This window comes from Leptodactylus fuscus, chromosome 6 (assembly GCF_031893055.1).
Source record: "Leptodactylus fuscus isolate aLepFus1 chromosome 6, aLepFus1.hap2, whole genome shotgun sequence".
Taxonomy (NCBI): domain Eukaryota; kingdom Metazoa; phylum Chordata; class Amphibia; order Anura; family Leptodactylidae; genus Leptodactylus; species Leptodactylus fuscus.
The window spans coordinates 121,076,371-121,102,427 of NC_134270.1; the positions used below are offsets into that span (position 1 = coordinate 121,076,371).

Sequence of the window (26,057 nt, forward strand, 5' to 3'; positions counted from 1 at the left end):
TTGTTGGCGTCGATGATCCACCTATATGCAGCAAATTGCTGCCGTCGAAGGTTTGCCTGCTTCGGCAGCTGTCTAGCTGGCCTGCCGCTGAACTCTTTCCTTGCGCTGTGCCCGTGATTGTTCCAGCATCTCACTGGGACACCATATAATGAACATGTCTCCTCTGCTTGAGGAGAACTGTTGATTTCTGGCTACCTTCATAGCTCTCATTGTTTTAGAATTTTGCGACAGATTAGGTTTTCTTTTTCCAGGCATGTTTAAAATTAGTAAACTGCCAATTTGGATTAGAGGTGTTTTCCCATCCAGTGTGTCAGCACTGCCTGGAGCAGATCAGATTATATGCAAATGCATGTATAGAATGCACTGAGGGTTAGCTGAGTGTTTACATAGTGAGATAACAGACCTGGCTTTATCAGCAATCTCAGATAAACTGCTGCCAAGAGCAATTTAATATACAGTAGTATGTGAACATAAATTCATAACGGTCGTAAAGCCATGTCATTTACCAGGATAAAAAGTAGCCTATGTGTTAATCCAGGTTACAAACTATCTATGTGCCAAATTTCATTCAATTCTGTTCTGTTCCGTTTTTGCGTGATTGAGGAACAAACATCCAAACACACAAACTTTCACATTTATAATATTAGTAGGATAGGATGGGCATACCCTTTGGCTTAGTTCTGAAATCCTTTGGCTTAGTTCTGGGGGTTAATTGATTTACTGTCTCTGTTAGAATTTTATCTGTTCATGCTTTATGATAGCCTAGCTGGTTTTTCCACTATTGTTTAGCGATGTCCTCTTGATTGTCTATTCATTGTCCCGATCCATTGTATTAGCTCTATTAAAATGCTTATCCACTTTGCCACTAGACATTTTAGGGTCCATTGTCTCCAGCCAAAAGGAGTAGGCTCAAAGGGGAATCAGAGATCGCAGCACGACACGGAAAAAAGAATCATCCTTCTCGATCTTGCTGTGGCGTCCATGGCTCAAGACTCCCTGCTAATTAGGCCATTCATCTGGGCTAAATCAGGAGCAGGATGTCACGATGGAATGCTGATAGACTACATTAGAATCCCGTCACGGCTAGACCACGGCAAAAATTAAGAGGAATTCCTCTTCATTTTCCACCGTGTGAACATACCATTGCACTCACAGGCTCAGTTCTCTGGTACAGGGTGGTCTCCAGGATGGTGCAGACTGTGTAGGAATAGAATGCAGCTGAACTCTAGAAAAGGAGCGAGAACACCCCTTAGGCCTGGTTCACATCTGTGTTCGGTATTCCATTTGGCGATTCTACTTGAGTACCCCCCGAATGGAAAACTATATGAATTAAAAAGTGGTTAGCTAAGAAACCACACGGACCCCATAGACTGTAATGGGGTCCGTGTGGTGTCTGCACAAATCATGCGGAGAGAAAAGTGCTGCTTACAGTACTTTTCTCTGAGCATAATTCATGCAGAAACCACACAGAACTCATTAGACCTCATAGTCTATGGGGGCTGTGTGATTTCTTAGGTAACCGCTTTTTAATGCATATAGGTTTCCCTTCGGGGGTCCCCAAGTGTGAGATGGGCCTTAGACCGCTGGTGTCCCCACTGATCACAAGGATTGTATTGTATCCCAGCTTAAATGGAGGGGTTGTGCCATTCAAATGAAGGGAGCAGCAGCACAATGGAGCAGCTGGGTTGCAAACAGCACCGTTCGTTCTCATGGTCAGTGGGTGTCTCCATGGTTGAAGCCTCACCAGTCAGCAAGGTACCCCTTATCCTGTGGAGAGGAATTAACTTGCTGTGGCTGGAGAACGCCTTGGCCGGACATCCCCTGTATGTGTATGGGTAGTACTAGTTCTTAAGGGTCATATACTAGTCATACAGCAAGGTGGACAACCCCTTTAAGTAAAAGATTGCCAGGTATGAAATGGCAGTCAGTGGAGGTGAGGGCACGCGCCTCTCTAGAACCCGCTCAGGTCATGTGACAATGGCGTCACCCGTGCTGGGCGTGTTTGACTTTGTGCAGGACGGGGCGGAGCCAAGCGGAAATCACCTTCGTGACGTATCCTGAGGGGCTGAGCTCGTGACGTGTCCATTACCGGGGAGGAGAGCAAGAGGGAGTCATTCAAACTGCCTGAACTAACTGCCTGTCTTACCCCGCGGCTGGGGTATAGCGGTAGGTGGGCGTGGCTAGGGAGCGGTCACGTGGTTCAAGCTCCGTTTCTAGGAGACGAAGGGACATTTGTGTAGAGTGGTGGAGAGGTGTGAGGCTGATACATGGGGGTGGTGAGGGCTGGTGGCGGCAACTAGAGGAGTCTCTGAGGCTTACTAACACCCGGGAGCAGGCGTGGCACTACAAATCCCAGCATGTGCTATTAGTCACTGGCAGGGCATGCTTGGACTTGTAGTTCTACATTCCCAGTGCCGGGTTCTGATATACTGACTGTCCCTATGGCTATTACATTATATAGTACAGTATGTAGTGTGAGGTGTGGAGCAGGTAGACCTAGTAACTTATAATAGGTAGCATCTGTACAAAGCGCCATGTTTATTAACCCTATCCTGTCACAACTCTAGCTATAGGTCTTTCAGAACCCGATGCATCATATAATGTAATATAATATACTGGAGTGAGGATCATTTATAGCATTTGGAGAACAAAACGAAAGAAGACGCAATTCCTCCATGAGCAGGTTCACCGAGCAGTATAAATGATGTGTTAAAGGGGCTCTCCGGATCACTGAAATCAATGTACACAGTTCTGGAGAGATAGTGAATAAAAGTACATGAATACTTAAAGGGTTAATCCACTTACTATTGATGGGGCCTGGTCACCTCACTGGTCAGCTGCTGTGGGACAGCATGGCTCCCACTAGTGTTCGCAGGAGACAGAGTGTACATTGAGCACGGCCCTATAGACTTCAATTTTACAGCAAACACTGCCTTATAGACTTCAATGGAGCCATGCTGTAGTTCTTCAAGCCGCTGCTGCCAATCTTCCAGGGAGTAAGCAGTACTGGGGGCTGTTGTGTCCAGGATCAGCTGATCTTTTGGACCCTTGCAGATTTAAAGGGATTCTATCATTGGGAAAACTCATTTTTACCTAAGCATATACTTGTGTAGCTTTTAGAAAGGCTATTCTACACATACCTTTTGTTTGTTAATCCCCTCAGTCGTTTGTGAATGAGTCTGCTTTTACTCATATGCTAATTAGCCTGTAGCAAGCACCCAGAAGTTCAGTGAGCACTGTCTGCTGTGTGTACAAAGAGGGGGGGGGGGGGGTGAATGCAGGGAGGCTGATGAGACATCAGCAGCAGCCTCCCTGGGTGTACACACAGCAGAAAGTGCTCACTGTCTCATTGCTGGGTAATTAGCATATGAATAAAAGTGGGCTAACTCAAAAACTACTGAGGGGTTTAACAAACAAAAGGTATGTATGGAATTAAGGCTATGCAAATATCTGCTTAGTTAAAAATGAGTTTTCCCAATGATAGAATCCCTTTAATGTTGATGTCCTTCAATATTAGAAAGTGAATAACCCCTTTTTCCTCATCTACCCCTCCATGGGCTGATCATCACCTCCACTGCTGTTTGTATACAGAGCAGCTGCAGCAGTGACATCACATCAATGAGACCGCTATGGCCCAACACTGTTCTCAGTAGTATACGCCTGCTGCAGGTCCATAGAGCAGAGCCATTAAGGTGGCCAAGTCAAAGCGTCAGCAGGAGAGTCATAAACTTTACTGTGTTCTGCAAAGATGACCATCAGGGTTCCAGTTGGGTTCCGAATCTGCCTGAAGAATGAGCATGTCGCTTCTTTTTTTTTCCAGGAGACGGAATAAACGGCTCCTGGAAAAAAGAACTGACCGGCTCCCATTGATTTCAATGGGAGCCTTCTTTTCGATCAGCATTTTGAGGCAAATTCGGCCTTTAAATCCTGACCAAAAACTATGTGTAAACTCAGCCTAAGGATACGGCCACTCTGTGTAAATACTGCTTAATGCATTCGGTATTCCATTCGGGGGTTCCCCAAGAGGACTCCCTGAACTGAATACCGAACGCAGATGTGAATCAGGACATAGCTTTACCCTGTTTTTGCCCATAGCTTAGCTTAGTCTAGTAAATGAAAGTTGAGCCGAGTGAGTTCTGTATATTCTGTCCAATGAGGCATCTGTCATGAGCTTCATGTTTGTCACTTGCTTTGTAATCCCTCTGCTTTATCATCTGGATCTTCTGTAGATTATTCAGTCATCAGGTCTCCTGTATTATAGATGGATGAATTACACAGTGCTGGCGTGGCAGTGGCTGGTTACTTGCAGGAACACCTCCATGGCTCTGAGGAATTTTGGCTGTGGGTAACCTACCTGGGGGATCCCGGCTGCATATTCCTTCTCTACTTTCCTGTGGCGTATGCCCTCCAGCACCAACTGGGAGTAACTGTACTGTGGCTGGGCCTTATTGGCGAGTGGCTGAATCTTGTCTTCAAATGGTAAGTTATCAATATAAACCAGTGTGATGTTAAAGGGCTTCTCTAGCCGAAAACAGATGAGAATACTGTACAAAAAAGACATGCTCACCTCCCTGATCCCCCATTGCTCTTCTTCCAACAATGGCCAGTCCTTTCATCAGTCTGTCTTCCTGAAGGACACATTGGGGCAGATTGATCATGCTTTGCACTCCTGTTTTCTGACTATCGACGCATGAAAATTCACATTTTTGCACAGGCCAGTGTTTTATGCGTCTTTTCTTTCTGAAGAGGGGGGAGAGTTGCAGTCCCCACCAGATTTATCTTAATTTTCGCCGGCTTATTTGCAAAAATGATTAAAATTATGCCAACTATAAGTTGAGTGGATTTCTGTGCAGGAGCATGGCCTTGCTGGATGATGCGCCCCATTTATGGCGCTTGTATGCTGGTCTTCATAAATCTCCCTCATTGTCTAGTTGTCTCATCTTGACCATTCATCTCTGTAAGTCCTATAAGAGCATATGGATGTCATAGAGGGAGTCCCCTGTTTAGGTTCCACCACTATCTACTTGAGAAATCCATATTTGCCATGCAAACTGAGATTCTTGGTGGCTCTTACATTACTGGATTTGAGACAGTCCCTTCAAATTAGGGCATTTACATTAAGTAGAGCTAGTGGAGGTATTTGCTCCGGTAAATGACCCATAATGTCTCTACTGGTGGCAAAGTTTTGTATGCACTATTCTAAAAGTCTCTCATTCTGTACAGGAGAGGTGAAGCATGCTATTAACATATAGCATGTGCCCCTTTAATTGTCAGTAGGAGGGGCCGTTAAAGATACATCCCCAAATTCTGATGCTTAGAGCTAGAAATGGGTGTACCCACGTTGGCCAATGGAATCAAGGTTATGGAGGTAAATCAGTGATATTTCTTTCAGAACTAAACAGCCATTGGCCAGTCCAGGTGGGTAGGGATATCATTGCGTGCAACAGACCAAGTATGTACCCGAGGCCCGATTGCTTGCACCTCTTCCTCTATGTAAGGTGCTTAAATTTAAAAGTGACAGGTGCCTGTTCAGTAGCTTGCCTGGTTATGCCCCTGTAACAAACTGAAATATTACATTTATTTGCTGACTTTATTAGTGGGGAATAATGTTAAATTGCCATGTGCAAAATCATGGGTACCTTGCTTTCTACACAGGTCATCACTGCTGCAAAATGCAAACCTGGAGTAGAAGCACTCTGTTTCCAAAGCTTCCATACCCACTAAAAGCCTCATTTTCTACTTAGAGTTGCTAGATCTTGTTCCTGGATGACATTGCTTCCATATAGCAGCAGTGTCTGTGAAGAGTATTACTGCCCTCTTATGGAGATTTTGTAAAAAAAAAAAGAAGCTTGGAACAGTAAGCGCAATAACATTATAATGTAATTGTAATTGGAGATAACCTGTTAGGCCTTAATTCCAGAACATAATAAATATGTGACTCAAGCATTGTACATTGTTGTTTTCAAGCCTCCTGCACACGGGCATACAATCCAGACTACCGTACATTTTGCCTGCAATTCCTGGACTGAATCTAGTCCAGAAATCAGGAGGGCTTACATCCAGGGTCCACAGGAGTCTTCTGTCCTATGTACCCTATGGGACAGAAGAGCCGCAGGGACATTAATAGAGATGAGCGAACAGTGTTCTATCGAACTCATGTTCGATCGGATATTAGGCTGTTCGTCATGTTCAAATCGAATCGAACACCGCGTGGTAAAGTGCGCCATTACTCGATTCCCCTCCCACCTTCCCTGGCGCCTTTTTTGCTCCAATAACAGTGCAGGGTAGGTGGGACAGGAACTACGACACCGGTGACGTTGAAAAAAGTAGGCAAAACCCATTGGCTGCCGAAAACATGTGACCTCTAATTTAAAAGAACAGCGACGCCCAGCTTCGCGTCATTCTGAGCTTGCAATTCACCGAGGACGGAGGTTTCCGTCCAGTTAGCTAGGGCTTAGATTCTGGGTAGGCAGGGACAGGCTAGGATAGGAAGGAGAAGACAACCAACAGCTCTTATAAGAGCTAAATTCCAGGGAGAAGCTTGTCAGTGTAACGTGGCACTGACGGGCTCAATCGCCGCAACCCAGCTTTCCGCGGATCCTGAATGGAATACACTGACAGTGTATTCCCGTATACCCGATATATACCCCCGATACCCGTTCCAACGGTGTGCCCCCCCACCTTCACCCCAGAAATACCCTGCAAGTCCCCTAGCAATAGAATTGGGGCTATATACACCCACAATTTTTGCTACTGCCATATAGTGCCATTGTCTGACTGGGAATTCAAAGAATATATTGGGGTTACATATCACTTCAATTCCAGGGAGAAGCTTGTCAGTGTAACGTGGCACTGACGGGCTCAATCGCCGCAACCCAGCTTTCCCAGGATCCTGAATGGAACACACTGACAGTGTATTCCCGTATACCCCATATATACACCCCAAATCCCCGTTCCAACGGTGTGCCCCCCACCTTCACCTCAGAAATACCCTGCAAGTCCCCTAGCAATAGAATTGGGGCTATATACACCCACTATTTTTGCTACTGGTATATAGTGCCAGTTTCTGACTGGGAATTCAAAGAATATATTGGGGTTACGTGCACCCACAATTTTTGCTACTGGTATATAGTGCCTTTGTCTCACTGGGAATTCAAAGAATATATTGGGGTTATGTGCACCCACAATTTTTGCTACTGGTATATAGTGCCATTGTCTGACTGGGAATTTAAAGAATATATGGGGGTTACGTGCACCCACAATTTTTGCTACTGGTATATAGTGCCATTGTCTGACTGGGAATTCAAAGAATATATTGGGGTTATGTGCACCCACAATTTTTGCTACTGCTATATAGTGCCAGTTTCTGACTGGGAATTCAAAGAATATATTGGGGTTACGTGCACCCACAATTTTTGCTACTGGTATATAGTGCCATTTTTCTGACTGGGAATTCAAAGAATATATTGGGGTTATGTGCACCCACAATTTTTGCTACTGCTATATAGTCCCAGTTTCTGACTGGTAATTCAAAGAATATATTGGGGTTACGTGCACCCACAATTTTTGCTACTGGTATATAGTGCCATTGTCTCACTGGGAATTCAAAGAATATATGGGGGTTATGTGCACCCACAATTTTTGCTACTGCTATATAGTGCCAGTTTCTGACTGGTAATTCAAAGAATATATTGGGGTTACGTGCACCCACAATTTTTGCTACTGGTATATAGTGCCATTGTCTCACTGGGAATTCAAAGAATATATGGGGGTTACGTGCACCCACAATTTTTGCTACTGGTATATAGTGCCATTGTCTGACTGGGAATTCAAAGAATATATTGGGGTTATGTGCACCCACAATTTTTGCTACTGCTATATAGTGCCAGTTTCTGACTGGTAATTCAAAGAATATATTGGGGTTATGTGCACCCACAATTTTTGCTACTGCTATATAGTGCCAGTTTCTGACTGGTAATTCAAAGAATATATTGGGGTTATGTGCACCCACAATTTTTGCTACTGCTATATAGTGCCAGTTTCTGACTGGTAATTCAAAGAATATATTGGGGTTACGTGCACCCACAATTTTTGCTACTGGTATATAGTGCCATTGTCTCACTGGGAATTCAAAGAATATATGGGGGTTACGTGCACCCACAATTTTTGCTACTGGTATGTAGTGCCATTGTCTGACTGGGAATTCAAAGAATATATTGGGGTTATGTGCACCCACAATTTTTGCTACTGCTATATAGTGCCAGTTTCTGACTGGTAATTCAAAGAATATATTGGGGTTATGTGCACCCACAATTTTTGCTACTGCTATATAGTGCCAATTTCTGACTGGTAATTCAAAGAATATATTGGGGTTATGTGCACCCACAATTTTTGCTACTGCTATATAGTGCCAGTTTCTGACTGGTAATTCAAAGAATATATTGGGGTTATGTGCACCCACAATTTTTGCTACTGCTATATAGTGCCAGTTTCTGACTGGGAATTCAAAGAATATATTGGGGTTATGTGCACCCACAATTTTTGCTACTGCTATATAGTGCCAATTTCTGACTGGTAATTCAAAGAATATATTGGGGTTATGTGCACCCACAATTTTTGCTACTGCTATATAGTGCCAATTTCTGACTGGTAATTCAAAGAATATATTGGGGTTATGTGCACCCACAATTTTTGCTACTGCTATATAGTGCCAGTTTCTGACTGGTAATTCAAAGAATATATTGGGGTTATGTGCACCCACAATTTTTGCTACTGCTATATAGTGCCAGTTTCTGACTGGTAATTCAAAGAATATATTGGGGTTATGTGCACCCACAATTTTTGCTACTGCTATATAGTGCCAATTTCTGACTGGTAATTCAAAGAATATATTGGGGTTATGTGCACCCACAATTTTTGCTACTGCTATATAGTGCCAGTTTCTGACTGGTAATTCAAAGAATATATTGGGGTTATGTGCACCCACAATTTTTGCTACTGCTATATAGTTCCAGTTTCTGACTGGTAATTCAAAGAATATATTGGGGTTACGTGCACCCACAATTTTTGCTACTGGTATATAGTGCCATTGTCTGACTGGGAATTCAAAGAATATATGGGGGTTACGTGCACCCACAATTTTTGCTACTGGTATATAGTGCCATTGTCTGACTGGGAATTCAAAGAATATATTGGGGTTACAAATACCCTCATTTCTTGCTACTGCCATATAGTTCCAGTTTCTGACTGGTAATTCAAAGAATATATTGGGGTTACGTGCACCCACAATTTTTGCTACTGGTATATAGTGCCATTGTCTGACTGGGAATTCAAAGAATATATGGGGGTTACGTGCACCCACAATTTTTGCTACTGGTATATAGTGCCATTGTCTGACTGGGAATTCAAAGAATATATTGGGGTTATGTGCACCCACAATTTTTGCTACTGCTATATAGTGCCAGTTTCTGACTGGTAATTCAAAGAATATATTGGGGTTATGTGCACCCACAATTTTTGCTACTGCTATATAGTGCCAGTTTCTGACTGGTAATTCAAAGAATATATTGGGGTTACGTGCACCCACAATTTTTGCTACTGGTATATAGTGCCATTGTCTGACTGGGAATTCAAAGAATATATTGGGGTTATGTGCACCCACAATTTTTGCTACTGCTATATAGTGCCAGTTTCTGACTGGTAATTCAAAGAATATATTGGGGTTATGTGCACCCACAATTTTTGCTACTGCTATATAGTGCCAGTTTCTGACTGGTAATTCAAAGAATATATTGGGGTTACGTGCACCCACAATTTTTGCTACTGGTATATAGTGCCATTGTCTGACTGGGAATTCAAAGAATATATGGGGGTTACGTGCACCCACAATTTTTGCTACTGGTATGTAGTGCCATTGTCTGACTGGGAATTCAAAGAATATATTGGGGTTATGTGCACCCACAATTTTTGCTACTGCTATATAGTGCCAGTTTCTGACTGGGAATTCAAAGAATATATGGGGGTTACGTGCACCCACAATTTTTGCTACTGGTATATAGTGCCATTGTCTGACTGGGAATTCAAAGAATATATTGGGGTTACAAATACCCTCATTTCTTGCTACTGCCATATAGTTCCAGTTTCTGACTGGTAATTCGAAGAATATATTGGGGTTACGTGCACCCACAATTTTTGCTACTGGTATATAGTGCCATTGTCTGACTGGGAATTCAAAGAATATATTGGGATTATGTGCACCCACAATTTTTGCTACTGCTATATAGTGCCAGTTTCTGACTGGTAATTCAAAGAATATATTGGGGTTACGTGCACCCACAATTTTTGCTACTGGTATATAGTGCCATTGTCTCACTGGGAATTCAAAGAATATATGGGGGTTACGTGCACCCACAATTTTTGCTACTGGTATATAGTGCCATTGTCTGACTGGGAATTCAAAGAATATATTGGGGTTATGTGCACCCACAATTTTTGCTACTGCTATATAGTGCCAGTTTCTGACTGGTAATTCAAAGAATATATTGGGGTTACGTGCACCCACAATTTTTGCTACTGGTATATAGTGCCATTGTCTCACTGGGAATTCAAAGAATATATTGGGGTTACGTGCACCCACAATTTTTGCTACTGGTATATAGTGCCATTGTCTGACTGGGAATTCAAAGAATATATTGGGGTTGTGTGCACCCACAATTTTTGCTACTGGTATATAGTGCCATTGTCTGACTGGGAATTCAAAGAATATATTGGGGTTACGTGCACCCACAATTTTTGCTACTGGTATATAGTGCCATTTTTCTGACTGGGAATTCAAAGAATATATTGGGGTTATGTGCACCCACAATTTTTGCTACTGCTATATAGTCCCAGTTTCTGACTGGTAATTCAAAGAATATATTGGGGTTACGTGCACCCACAATTTTTGCTACTGGTATATAGTGCCATTGTCTCACTGGGAATTCAAAGAATATATGGGGGTTATGTGCACCCACAATTTTTGCTACTGCTATATAGTGCCAGTTTCTGACTGGTAATTCAAAGAATATATTGGGGTTACGTGCACCCACAATTTTTGCTACTGGTATATAGTGCCATTGTCTGACTGGGAATTCAAAGAATATATGGGGGTTACGTGCACCCACAATTTTTGCTACTGGTATATAGTGCCATTGTCTGACTGGGAATTCAAAGAATATATTGGGGTTATGTGCACCCACAATTTTTGCTACTGCTATATAGTGCCAGTTTCTGACTGGTAATTCAAAGAATATATTGGGGTTATGTGCACCCACAATTTTTGCTACTGCTATATAGTGCCAGTTTCTGACTGGTAATTCAAAGAATATATTGGGGTTATGTGCACCCACAATTTTTGCTACTGCTATATAGTGCCAGTTTCTGACTGGTAATTCAAAGAATATATTGGGGTTACGTGCACCCACAATTTTTGCTACTGGTATATAGTGCCATTGTCTCACTGGGAATTCAAAGAATATATGGGGGTTACGTGCACCCACAATTTTTGCTACTGGTATGTAGTGCCATTGTCTGACTGGGAATTCAAAGAATATATTGGGGTTATGTGCACCCACAATTTTTGCTACTGCTCTATAGTGCCAGTTTCTGACTGGTAATTCAAAGAATATATTGGGGTTATGTGCACCCACAATTTTTGCTACTGCTATATAGTGCCAATTTCTGACTGGTAATTCAAAGAATATATTGGGGTTATGTGCACCCACAATTTTTGCTACTGCTATATAGTGCCAGTTTCTGACTGGTAATTCAAAGAATATATTGGGGTTATGTGCACCCACAATTTTTGCTACTGCTATATAGTGCCAGTTTCTGACTGGGAATTCAAAGAATATATTGGGGTTATGTGCACCCACAATTTTTGCTACTGCTATATAGTGCCAATTTCTGACTGGGAATTCAAAGAATATATTGGGGTTATGTGCACCCACAATTTTTGCTACTGCTATATAGTGCCAATTTCTGACTGGTAATTCAAAGAATATATTGGGGTTATGTGCACCCACAATTTTTGCTACTGCTATATAGTGCCAGTTTCTGACTGGTAATTCAAAGAATATATTGGGGTTATGTGCACCCACAATTTTTGCTACTGCTATATAGTGCCAGTTTCTGACTGGTAATTCAAAGAATATATTGGGGTTATGTGCACCCACAATTTTTGCTACTGCTATATAGTGCCAATTTCTGACTGGTAATTCAAAGAATATATTGGGGTTATGTGCACCCACAATTTTTGCTACTGCTATATAGTGCCAGTTTCTGACTGGTAATTCAAAGAATATATTGGGGTTATGTGCACCCACAATTTTTGCTACTGCTATATAGTTCCAGTTTCTGACTGGTAATTCAAAGAATATATTGGGGTTACGTGCACCCACAATTTTTGCTACTGGTATATAGTGCCATTGTCTGACTGGGAATTCAAAGAATATATGGGGGTTACGTGCACCCACAATTTTTGCTACTGGTATATAGTGCCATTGTCTGACTGGGAATTCAAAGAATATATTGGGGTTACAAATACCCTCATTTCTTGCTACTGCCATATAGTTCCAGTTTCTGACTGGTAATTCAAAGAATATATTGGGGTTACGTGCACCCACAATTTTTGCTACTGGTATATAGTGCCATTGTCTGACTGGGAATTCAAAGAATATATGGGGGTTACGTGCACCCACAATTTTTGCTACTGGTATATAGTGCCATTGTCTGACTGGGAATTCAAAGAATATATTGGGGTTATGTGCACCCACAATTTTTGCTACTGCTATATAGTGCCAGTTTCTGACTGGTAATTCAAAGAATATATTGGGGTTATGTGCACCCACAATTTTTGCTACTGCTATATAGTGCCAGTTTCTGACTGGTAATTCAAAGAATATATTGGGGTTACGTGCACCCACAATTTTTGCTACTGGTATATAGTGCCATTGTCTGACTGGGAATTCAAAGAATATATTGGGGTTATGTGCACCCACAATTTTTGCTACTGCTATATAGTGCCAGTTTCTGACTGGTAATTCAAAGAATATATTGAGGTTATGTGCACCCACAATTTTTGCTACTGCTATATAGTGCCAGTTTCTGACTGGTAATTCAAAGAATATATTGGGGTTACGTGCACCCACAATTTTTGCTACTGGTATATAGTGCCATTGTCTGACTGGGAATTCAAAGAATATATGGGGGTTACGTGCACCCACAATTTTTGCTACTGGTATGTAGTGCCATTGTCTGACTGGGAATTCAAAGAATATATTGGGGTTATGTGCACCCACAATTTTTGCTACTGCTATATAGTGCCAGTTTCTGACTGGGAATTCAAAGAATATATGGGGGTTACGTGCACCCACAATTTTTGCTACTGGTATATAGTGCCATTGTCTGACTGGGAATTCAAAGAATATATTGGGGTTACAAATACCCTCATTTCTTGCTACTGCCATATAGTTCCAGTTTCTGACTGGTAATTCGAAGAATATATTGGGGTTACGTGCACCCACAATTTTTGCTACTGGTATATAGTGCCATTGTCTGACTGGGAATTCAAAGAATATATTGGGATTATGTGCACCCACAATTTTTGCTACTGCTATATAGTGCCAGTTTCTGACTGGTAATTCAAAGAATATATTGGGGTTACGTGCACCCACAATTTTTGCTACTGGTATATAGTGCCATTGTCTCACTGGGAATTCAAAGAATATATGGGGGTTACGTGCACCCACAATTTTTGCTACTGGTATATAGTGCCATTGTCTGACTGGGAATTCAAAGAATATATTGGGGTTATGTGCACCCACAATTTTTGCTACTGCTATATAGTGCCAGTTTCTGACTGGTAATTCAAAGAATATATTGGGGTTACGTGCACCCACAATTTTTGCTACTGGTATATAGTGCCATTGTCTCACTGGGAATTCAAAGAATATATTGGGGTTACGTGCACCCACAATTTTTGCTACTGGTATATAGTGCCATTGTCTGACTGGGAATTCAAAGAATATATTGGGGTTGTGTGCACCCACAATTTTTGCTACTGGTATATAGTGCCATTGTCTGACTGGGAATTCAAAGAATATATGGGGGTTACGTGCACCCACAATTTTTGCTACTGGTATATAGTGCCATTGTCTGACTGGGAATTCAAAGAATATATTGGGGTTATGTGCACCCACAATTTTTGCTACTGCTATATAGTGCCAGTTTCTGACTGGTAATTCAAAGAATATATTGGGGTTACGTGCACCCACAATTTTTGCTACTGGTATATAGTGCCATTGTCTCACTGGGAATTCAAAGAATATATGGGGGTTATGTGCACCCACAATTTTTGCTACTGGTATATAGTGCCATTGTCTGACTGGGAATTCAAAGAATATATTGGGGTTATGTGCACCCACAATTTTTGCTACTGCTATATAGTGCCAGTTTCTGACTGGTAATTCAAAGAATATATTGGGGTTATGTGCACCCACAATTTTTGCTACTGCTATATAGTGCCAGTTTCTGACTGGTAATTCAAAGAATATATTGGGGTTATGTGCACCCACAATTTTTGCTATTGGTATATAGTGCCATTGTCTGACTGGGAATTCAAAGAATATATGGGGGTTACGTGCACCCACAATTTTTGCTACTGGTATATAGTGCCATTGTCTGACTGGGAATTCAAAGAATATATTGGGGTTATGTGCACCCACAATTTTTGCTACTGCTATATAGTGCCAGTTTCTGACTGGTAATTCAAAGAATATATTGGGGTTACGTGCACCCACAATATTTGCTACTGGTATATAGTGACATTGTCTCACTGGGAATTCAAAGAATATATGGGGGTTATGTGCACCCACAATTTTTGCTACTGCTATATAGTTCCAGTTTCTGACTGGTAATTCAAAGAATATATGGGGGTTATGTGCACCCACAATTTTTGCTACTGGTATATAGTGACATTGTCTCACTGGGAATTCAAAGAATATATGGGGGTTATGTGCACCCACAATTTTTGCTACTGCTATATAGTTCCAGTTTCTGACTGGTAATTCAAAGAATATATTGGGGTTACGTGCACCCACAATTTTTGCTACTGGTATATAGTGCCAGTTTCTGAGTGGAAATTCCCCAAATAATTTGGGGATTCATTCACCCTACATCTCAGGCTCTTGCCATATTCACCCAGGTTGTCAGTGCTGCACCAGCTCGTTCCCAGACAGCTCGGCCCGAAAAACACGTTACCTATATAGAGGATTTGGACAATGAAGACAACATGTTCTAAATCCAATGTCTGCACCTTCTCCAGAATTAAAATAAAGGCAGCGTTTAACTTTCAAATAGCACTGCACAAAGGAAGATCTTATCAGCTTGTCTCATGACATGCTACTAAAAAGTGTCATTTGTGTATCTTAATGTAAATATAGTTGTATAAGCTTTTTGGGTTTTAGGCACTGCCAAGTTATTTATTACCACCCGCTCCCTTATAATGATGATGACGCCAAAGTCACTGTGGGTGTTCAGAGCTCACAGCTTTGGTTGACATTTGTCTTGCTCTCTGTCGGTACCAGCTGTCTTTTTGGATACCGTAAAGTTATGTTGACTTTATTAACAGCTATAGAAGCTTTAGCCAGGTTGTGACGGTGTGTAACCCTAACAACACTAAGTGGGATACACATTAATAGTCAGTCTATGTACGCTAAACGTATCACTGAAGTAATTTTTTTTCCCTCTCCCCTAATATAAGAAAGGAACAGACATTAGACCTAGACCGGGGTTCGAGGCTTGTAAAAATCCAGTATTATTTGTTCTTCATGATGTGAAATATGTGTTGAAAAGCAACCCAAGATGAAGTCAGCCATGTGTGCCAGTGTGTTACTTGGCATGCCTTTGCTGGCCCCAACTGTAAGGGTCACTCTCCATTTCCTCCATTTTCCACTCCCCTTCACACCATTTGTGGTGAAGCAATGGGATGCACTGAAGTGCACCCTCTAGCCTCGTGTGGGACAGGGACATCAGATGCCACTCCAACCCCCTCGTCTTCCTCCGCCAGCCAACGGTGCGAAGATGAGAGGAGTGTGCTCTGAATGTTTTCTGCCTAGCAGAGGCTAGTTCTCACTTACGAAAATGGCCCCACTTTGACCTGTATATCAGGCACCATGGTGTAGGTTTCAAAGAAACATGACACCAACAAGTTGAAAACGTGGGCCATGCGTGGACCGTGTTTGAGTCTGGCAAGCTCCAGATCTGCTACCAGGTTCCAGCCATTATCACAGGCGCAAAAATGCCAGGCCCCAGGTGTAGCAGGGAAAAAAAAATGCCATCTCAGCCAGGATGGCATCCCTGACCTCGGAGGCACTGTGCTGTCTGTCCCCCAAGCTGATCAGTTTCAGCACGGCCTGCTGACGTCTCCCCACACCAGTGTTTTAGCGTTTGCCGCTAGTAGCTGGGGTGGAGGTTGCAGCGTCGTAGGGTTTCAGTCTACTCCTGCCATGAATTTTGGCCTGGGAGAGGAGATAGGCCACCCCAGTTTGCACCCGGGGACCAGACTCCACCACATTCACCCTGCCTGTCATTAAAGATAAGCACTGCAGCATCCCTGACCACAGGCGCTTGTCCATGTGTCGGTGGTCAAGTGGACCTTGCAGCAAAGCGCAGAGCTCTGGGCCCGACTGATGTTATGGGACACATGCAGGCGCAAGGCAGGGACAGCACACCAAGAGAAGTAGTAACGGCTAGGCCCAGCATAGGGAGGTGCCCCAGCTGCCATCTGCTGACGGAAGGCCTGGGTCTCCAGAAGCATAAACAAACACCAACATCTCCAGGGCCAGCAGTTTATCGATGAGGCTGTTAAAGGCTTGGGCATGGGGGTGGGTTGTGTTGTACTTCTGCCTGCAATGAAAAGCTTGGGAAATGTGGAGTGGCTGGGAAGAGGCGCATGATGGTGCAGGCCAAAAGGGCGCATGAGGGTGAACTCCCCAATGTGTCAGAGATAGGTGTGTAGGTGTCCTTGCATCATATACTTGCACCATATTTGGCTGTGGAAGTTAATTTTGTGCCAAAAAGTGGTTAAGACAGCGATCCCTCAGCTACTCCCGTTACACTGTCTAGTGAAATTACCATCTTTGGAAGTGGACCACCACTTGTAAGATCCCAAAGGAAGCAGGCAAGAGATGTGCAGTGCAGAAAAAAAGATGAGAAAATAAGTGTAGGCTGTAGAGCACAGAGGGATCGGAGAGGACAGAGCTGGTGTCGGCCAGGTATTCCCACAACATGCGCCTATACTTGTCCCTCCTGGTGACACTAGGCCCCTGAGTGGCAGTAATTTGTCCAGGGGGGGCCATTAACGTGTTCCAGACCTAGGAATAAGTCTTCCAACAGGGTAGAGTTTTGCATGCCTTTGCTTCTACCCACTGTTTTTGCTGCTTAGCTTCCCTCCACATCTACACTGCTTTAGCCCCTAAACATCACCCCAGTTTATGCCTTTGCTTCTACCCTGTTTTTTTTTTTGTTGAATTAGCTTCCCTCCACATCTACACTGCTTTAGCCCCTAAACATCACCCCAGTTTATGCCTTTGCTTCTACCCTGTTTTTTTTGTTGAATTAGCTTCCCTCCACATCTACACTGCTTTAGCCCCTAAACATCACCCCAGTTTATGCCTTTGCTTCTACCCTGTTTTTTTTTGTTGAATTAGCTTCCCTCCACATCTACACTGCTTTAGCCCCTAAACATCACCCCAGTTTATGCCTTTGCTTCTACCCAGGTTTTTTGTTGATTTAGCTTCCCTCTACATCTACACTGCTTTAGCCCCTAGACATCACCCCTGTCCATGTGGGGTCGGTGGCCTCGTCATCCACCAACTCCTCTTCCAATTGCGCACTGGCCCCTTACTGCAAACCGCACATGACCACAGCTTGCCCTGATGGCAACTGTGTCTCATGATCCCCACTTAGGTCCAGACAAGTCGGTGGCGGGTCCAAAACCCCAAAATTGGAAGGAAATGGCGGATGCTGCAGTATTTCTAACACCTGTTCCTGGTGCTCGGGCCTGGTCTGTGTTGTACCCTGCACCCTGCTTAACGCAGCTGCCATATCCGACGTTGTGCTGAGCGCATGCTAATGTTTTGTGTCCAGTGCAATGGATGGGATGGGATTTCACATAAGTCTGCCACCCATGGCCACTCATGGTTGAGCAACTGAGGGAGTTGACTTTGACGAACCCGAGGGTTTTGGAGTTGGAACTACATCAAAGGTCTGTGCTGCTCACACACTCTGCTCAACACATGATATGTTTAGTGCCAGCAGTGTGGAGACGTCGCACAACAGCCGTTGTTCCAGCAGGTACAGGCGTTGTAGGAGTGCATAGAGGCTAGCAGCGGCAACTATAGACTTTAAAAACTATCCGCACAAGCGCCACACTTTCACCAGTAGCTCAGGAACATTGGGGTACCTTTTTCAAAAGATTAGCAGCAATGAGTTAAAAACGTGGCCCAGGCATGGAATATGTTGCAGGCTGCCAAGCTACAGAGCCGATCCCAGGTTACGGCCATTATCACACATGACAACATGCCTGGGCCCAGGTGCAGTGGCAAAAACCACATTGCCGTCTCATCGAGGATGGCATGACTCACTTTGTAGGCAGTGTGCTGTCTGGCCCCCAAGCTGATGAGCTTCAGCACGGCCCGCTGACGTCTCCCCACACCAGTGTTGCAGCGTTTCCAGCTCGTAGCTGGGGTCAATTTAACAGCGGAGGAGGGTGGTGTTTCAGCCCTCCTCCCAGGAATGTTGTGTGGGGAGACAAGTCAGGCCACCACATTTTGCGACCCGGTCCACGCCTCAACTACATTCAACCACTGTGCCAAAATTGAAAGGTAGCGTCCCTGTCCGCATGCACTTGTCCATTCGTAACTGGTCACGTGGAACTTTAGGGCTAAGCGCTGAATTTAGGGACCGCCTCATGTTTGGGGGAAAGTGCTGGTGTGGACGGCACAGTGCGGTGGCGCAGTAGACACTCTGCCCAAAAAGGGCAGAGTGTCCCCCAGCCGGGATTCCAACATCTCCTGGGCCAGATTTCTTGAGATGAGGCCGTTGAAGCCTTGGGCATGTGGGTGGGTTGCGCTGTACTTTAGCATGAAATGAAAGGCTTGGGAGATGGGGAGTTGCTGGGAAGAGGCGCATGATGGCGCGGGCAAAAGGAGAAATGGCAGGAAAAGGTGAGGATGAGGGTGAACTCCCCAAAGTGTCAGAGGCAGATGTGGAGGTGTCCTGGCTGCTGGTCTGGACTGCAGCGCCAGCCCTGTCAACAGTGGGAGAGGCAGTGGCCGCCAGGCCAAACGACGATTATCCTGCGCTTGCTCTCACCCACTGAGCCCAGGGCTTGCCTTCCAAATGATGGCACCCACAAGAGGTGGTGAGATTCCTCTCTGCAGATCTCCAACCCATCTTGGACTTGCAAATTGTACTAAATTTGTCATGTAACTGACATGTATATGATGAGTCTATCCATTGTCTGTTCATTTTGGTGAAAGTCAGCCTGTCAGCTGACAGACAGCTGTGCTTGTCAGTGATGATGCCACCGGCTGCTTGTACCCCCAGTTTTTGCTGCTTAGCTTGCCTCCACATCCACACTGCTTTTGCCCCTACACATCACCCCTATCCATGCCTGTGCCTCTAGCCATAAGTCTGCCACCCATGGAAACTCATGGTGCAGAAAGTGAGGGAGCTGACTCTGAGGAACCCTTGGGTTTTGTAGCTGGTACTCCATCAAAGGTCTCTGCTGCTCACACACCCTGCTGAACATACGGTATCTAGGGTTAGAGCGTGTGGTGACCTCGCACAACAGTAGGTGCTTCAGGCAGATGTAGGCCTTGCTGGAGTGTATTGCGGCTAGCTCCAGGTACTGTAGACTTGGGAAAGTGGGTGTCCAAGTGCCGCACTTTCACCCTTAGCTCAGCTAATTTGGGGTATGTTTTTAAAAATCATTGCACCACTACATTGAACACGTGGGCCAGGCATGGAACGTGTTGGAGGCTGGCAAGCTCCAGAGCCCTCCAACAAGACAAAAAAGCCTGGCCCCAGGGGCAGCGGGGATAAACAAATTGCCATCTCATCCAGGATGGCATCCCTGACCTCAGAGGCAGTGTGCTGTCCGTCTCCCAAGCTGATGAGCTTCAGCCCAGCCTGCTGATGTCTCCCCACACCAGTGTTGCAGCGTTTTCAGCTCGTAGCTGGGGTCAATCTAACAGCGGAGGAGGAGGGTGGTGTTACAGCCCTCCTCCCAGGAATGTTGTGTGGGGAGACAAGTCAGTCCACCACATTTTGCGACCCGGTCCATGCCTCAAGTACATTCAACCACTGTGCCAAGATTGAAAGGTAGCGTCCCTGTCCGCATGCACTTGTTCTTTCGTAGCTGGTCACGTGGATCTTTTGGGCAAAGCGCTGAACTTAGGGACCGCCTCATGTTTGGGGAAAAGTGCTGGTGTGGACGGCACAGTGAGGTGGCGCAGTAGCCAGCAGGCCCAAAAAGGGCAGAGTGTCCACAAGCTGGGACCCCAACATCTCCTGGGCCAGAATTTTTGAGATGAGGCCGTTGAAGCCTTGGGCATGTGGGTGGGTTGTGCTGTACTTTAGCCTGGAATGAAAGGCCTGGGAGATGGGGAGTCGCATTGCAAAGTGTGTAAACCACACTCAGTTTGTCCTCGACCTATACATTTAGAAATTATCTCCCCCAGCGAGGAACGTGGCCTCGATGGGGGAATTTTTCTAAGGAAGCTAGAAAAGAGGGCATCTTGGGCCTTGCTGGCTCAGGTCTAGCTTCTGTCATGCAGCTGTCTTCTGCCTCTGGACATCCCTTTGCCTCTAGCCACCTTTTTCCCTGCTTAGCTTGCCTCCACATCCACACTGCTTTTGCCCCTAGACATCACCCCAGTCCATGCCTTAGCTTGTACCCCCAGTTTTTGCTGCTTAGCTTGCCTCCACATCCACACTGCTTTTGCCCCTAGACATCACCCCAGTCCATGCCTTAGCTTGTACCCCCAGTTTTTCCTGCTTAGCTTGCCTCCACATCCACACTGTTTTTGCCCCTAGACATCATCCCTATCCATGCCTCTGCCCCTAGCCATAACTCTGCCACCCCTGGAAACTCATGGTGCAGAAACTTTGGGAGCTGACTTTGAGGAACCCTTGGGTTTTGTAGATGGAACTCCATCAAAGGTCTGTGCAGCTCACACACCCTGCTCAAGATATGGTATTGTAGGGTTTCAGCGTGTGTGAATGACGGACAACAGCCTGTGTTTGGACAGATGTAGGCCTTGCTAGAGTGTTTTTAGGCTAGCAGCGACTCCTGTGCACTTGCAAAAGTGGGCGCACAAGCGCCGCATTTTCAACAGTAGCTTCGGTACATTTGGGTATGTTTTCAAAAAACTTTGCACCACTAGGTTAGACGTGGGCCAAACATGGAACGTGTTGGAGGCTGGCAAGCTCCAGAGCCGCTACCAGGTTCCAGCCATTATCACAGGCGTAAAAATGCCAGGCCCCAGGTGTAGCAGGGAAAAAAGAATGCCATCTCAGCCAGGATGGCATCCCTGACCTCGGAGGCACTGTGCTGTCTGTCCCCCAAGCTGATGAGCTTCAGCACCGCCTGCTGACGTCTCCCCACACCAGTGTTTTAGCGTTTGCCGCTAGTAGCTGGGGTGGAGGTTGCAGCGTCGTAGGGTTTCAGTCTACTCCTGCCATGAATTTTGGCCTGGGAGAGGAGATAGGGTACCTCAGTTTGCACCCCGGGACCAGACTCCACCACATTCACCCTGCCTGTCCTTAAAGATAAGCAGCATCCCTGACCACAGGCGCTTGTCCATGTGTCGGTGGTCAAGTGGACCTTGCAGCAAAGCGCGGAACTAAGGGCCCACCTGATGTTGAGTGACACGTGCTGGTGCAAGGCGGGGACGCCACACCGGGAGAAGTTGTGACGGCTAGGGACGGCATAGTGAGGTGCCACAGTTGCCATCAGGTCCGGGAAGGCGGGAGTTTCAACAAGCCGGAACGCCAACCTCTCCTGGGCCAGCAGTTTAGCGATGTTGGCGTTCTAGGCTTGCGTGGGTGGGTGGTTAGCGGTGTATTTCTGCCGGCGCTCCAATGTCTGAGAGATGGTGGGTTGTTGTAAAGAAGCGCCTGATGGTGCCTTTGATGGTGCAGGAGAAGGAGATAAGACAGAAACGGGAGGATGAGGGAGAAGTCAACAAAGTGGCGGAGGCAGATGAAGTGATGTCCTGGCTCGTCCTCTGGAGTGCATCGCCAGCACTGTGAGCAGAGGCAGTGGCATGAACGGCGGGCGACGTTTGTCCTGCCGTTGCTGCCTGCCACTGATTCCATTGCTTGGATTCCAAATGACGGTGCATTGAAGTGGTGGACAGGTTGCTCTTCTCAGGGCCCCTACTTGATTTCGAGAGGCAAATTGTGTAGACGACACTATATCTGTCCTCGGCGCATTCCTTGAAAAAACTCTACACCTTCAAGAAACGTGCCCTCGATGGGGGAGTTTTTCTGGGCTGGGTACAAAAGGGAACATCTTCGGACATTCCGGGTCTGGCCTGGCTTCGGCAAAGCAGCTGACCTCTGCCTCTGGACATGTCTCTGCCTCTAGCTACCCTTTTTGGTGCTGCACCTGCCTCAACATCCACACTACTTTCCCAGCTTGACATCCGCCTTGTCCAGGTGGGGTCGGTGTCCTCGTCGTCCACCACCTCCTCTTCCAACTCCTGTCTCGCCTCCTCCTCCTGCACAATGCGCATGTCAACTGGCTGCCCTGACAGCAACTGCGTCTCATCGTCGTCAATGAGGGTGGGTTGCTGGTCATCCACCACCAAATCGACCGGAGATGGAATGGAGGAGACTCTAGTGTTTGAGCATCTGGACACAGATACTCGTCTGTTAGGTCCGTGGAATCGCGAAATGGAGGGGCAGGTTGCGGTACAGTCAAAGGAAGGGAGAACAGCTCTGGGGAGCAGGGACAGTTGGGGTTATTGTTCTGGGAAGATTGGGAATTTTGGGTGGAAGGAGGACAAGACTGTTGGGTAAGAGGAGGTAGAGGCTGACTGGCTGGTGGACAATGTGCTTTAAGCGTTATCCGACAGCCATTGCAAGACCTGTTCCTGGTTCTCGGGCCTACTAATCTTTGTACCATTCAGCCTAGTTAATGTGGAACTTTTGTGCAAAGCGCAGAACTTAGGGCCCGCCTGATGTTAAGGGACACACGCTGGTACAAGGCTCAACTCACCCTAAGTGCCAAAAACACTGCTGGTGCAAGGCTCTACTCATGCCAAGGGCCTCAATCTCTGCTGGTAGCTCAGCTTAAGGTCCTGTAACTTTGTTTGGAAGGGCTCATGTTAAGGGCTAGAAAAGTGAATTTTGGAAGGTCTTACCACATCACTCACACACACACACACACACACACACACACACTCAAAATGACAGTTAAGGGTGAGGGCTTTTGGAATTCCCATTGCCTATTCCATTTGTGGTTGTCATGGGGAACGTGATTTAAAGGGGTGGTTGTTACTGTTTGTTGAGCTTAAATTGGGGTTTGTGTCCATCCATTTTGGGAGTAAAGAAGGTTTCCAGGTATTTTCCCACTTTGATAGAGGTTTTTTTGAGTGTGTAAAGTGTGTAGTTGTTAGGCTGTGATGTTGGGGTAATAGAGGGTCTTTGGTGTGTTAGATGCCCCCAGACATGCTTCCCCTGCTGTCCCAGTGTCATTCCAGAGGTGTTGGCATCATTTCCTGGGTTGTCATATTGGACTTGGTGACCCTCCAGACACGGATTTGGGTTTCCCCCTTAGGGTGCATGCACACTACGTAACGCCGGGCGTGTATGAGAGCCGTACACGCCGGCGTTACAGCAGGGCTGCCGAACACTTCCCATTCACTTCAATGGGAGCGCTCGTAAACGCCGCTGTTACGAGCGCTCCCATTGAAGTGAATGGGAAGTGTTCGGCAGTCTGCTGTAATGCCGGCGTGTACGGCTCTCATACACGCCCGGCGTTACGTAGTGTGCATGCACCCTAAACGAGTATCTGTTCCCCATAGACTATAATGGGGTTCGAAACCCGTTCGAACACACGAACATTGAGCGGCTGTTTGAATCGAATTTCGAACCTCGAACATTTTAGTGTTCGCTCATCTCTAGACATTAACCCTATAGAGACACAGCTCAAAAGTGACTTGAGGACCAGGCCTCTTTTTTCAAAACTGACATGTGTCACTTTAAATGGCAATAACTTTGAGACGCTTTAACTTACACAAGTGATTCTGAGATTGTTTTTTCGTAACACATTGCACTTCATGTCAGTAGTAAATTTTAGTCGATATGTTTTGTCTTTCATTATGAAAAAATCGGAAATTTGGTGAAAATTTTGAAAAAAAATGCAGTTTTCAAACTTTGAAATTGCAAGCGTTTCAAATAGAAATCCATACTACCCAAATTTTTTCATAAATATAATTAACCATGTCTCTGATTTATGTAGCAATCAAATTTTAATCACCCTTTCATTTTTTTCAGATATTATAAGGCTTACAAGTCAAGCAGTAATTTTCCAAATTTTCAAGAAAATTTCCAAAACACATTTTTCAAGGGACCAGTTCAGTTCTGAAGGGTACTTGAAAGGCCTCTCTAATAAAACCCCCCGAAAGTCACTCCATTCTAAAAACTGCACTCTTGAAATAATCCAAAACAGCAGTTAGAAAGTTTCTTAACCCTTTCAGCATTTCACAACAATTACAACAAAATGGAGGTCAAATTTACATTTTTCAATTTCTGTCACTAATATATTCATTTAGCCCTAGAATTTACACATTTACTAAGGGTTAAAGGAGAAACTGCACCCCACATTTTGTTACACAATTTCTCTCGAACACAACAATACCCCATATGTGCTGGTACCCTAATGTACGGGCACACGATCGCTCTCAAAGCGGATGGAGCGCTAATTGGATTTCGTAGATTTGCCAGATTTTGCTACAATACTTTTCAGGCGCCATGTCCCATTTGCAAAGCCCACAAGGTGTCAAAACAGGGGAAACCCCCAAAATGTCACCCCATTTTGGAAACTAGACCCCTCAAGGAATTTATCAAGGGGTATAGTGAGCCCTTGGAACCTACAGGTGTTTCACAGATTTTTTTACCATTGAGATGTGAAAATGAAAAATTACTTTTTTTATAATAAAATGTCACTGTAGCCCCAAAATTTTCATCTTCACAAGGGGTTAAAGGAAAAATTGCACCCCAAATTTTGTTACACAATTTCTCCGGAACACGACAATACCCCATATGTGCTGGTACCCTAATGTACGGGCACACGGTCGCTCTCAGAACGGATGGAGCGCTAATTGGATTTCGTAGGCCAGATTTTGCTACAATACTTTTCAGGCATCATGTCCCGTTTGCAGAGCTCTCAAGGTGCCAAAACAGTGGAAACCCCCAAATGTGACCCCATTTTGGAAACTATACCCCTCAAGGAATTTACTAAGGGGTATAGTGAGCCCTTTGACCCTACAGGAGTGTAACAGAATTGGCCCAACAAAAGGAAAAGTGACATTTTTTGCTATAAAATGTTGCTTTAACCCCAAATTTTGCATTTCCACAAGGGGTTAAAAGAGAAAATGCACCCCACAAATTGTCAAGCATTTTCTCCCAACTACAGAAATGCCCCTTATGTGGATGTAAAGTGATGTATGGGCACACTGTAAGGTCCAGAGCTGAAGGATCGCTATTGGGATTTTGGAGGGCAAATTTAGCTGAAATCTGTTTCAGGCACCATGTTGCATTTGGAGAGCCCCTGAAGTGCTAGAACAGTGGAACCCCCCCCCAAATGACCCCATTTTGAAAACTAGACCCCTCAAGGAATTTATCAAGGGGTTTAGTGAGCACTTGGACCCTACAGGTGTTTCACAGATTTTTTTACCATTGAGATGTGAAAATGAAAAATTACTTTTTTCCAATAAATTGTCCAT

General features: G+C 45.0%; 1 protein-coding gene across 1 annotated transcript in view; it reads left to right on the forward strand.

The window, feature by feature from the left end:
- Window positions 1-2,078: 2,078 nt before the first annotated feature.
- G6PC3 (glucose-6-phosphatase catalytic subunit 3) overlaps window positions 2,079-26,057 on the forward strand; it is a 38,972-nt gene continuing 14,993 nt past the window's right edge. Inside the window, exons 1-2 of the mRNA XM_075278371.1 lie at window positions 2,079-2,166; window positions 4,262-4,479. Of these exons, the coding sequence (XP_075134472.1) occupies window positions 4,262-4,479 (218 nt within the window). The 5' untranslated portion in view covers window positions 2,079-2,166. The remainder of the gene's footprint in view (window positions 2,167-4,261; window positions 4,480-26,057) is intronic.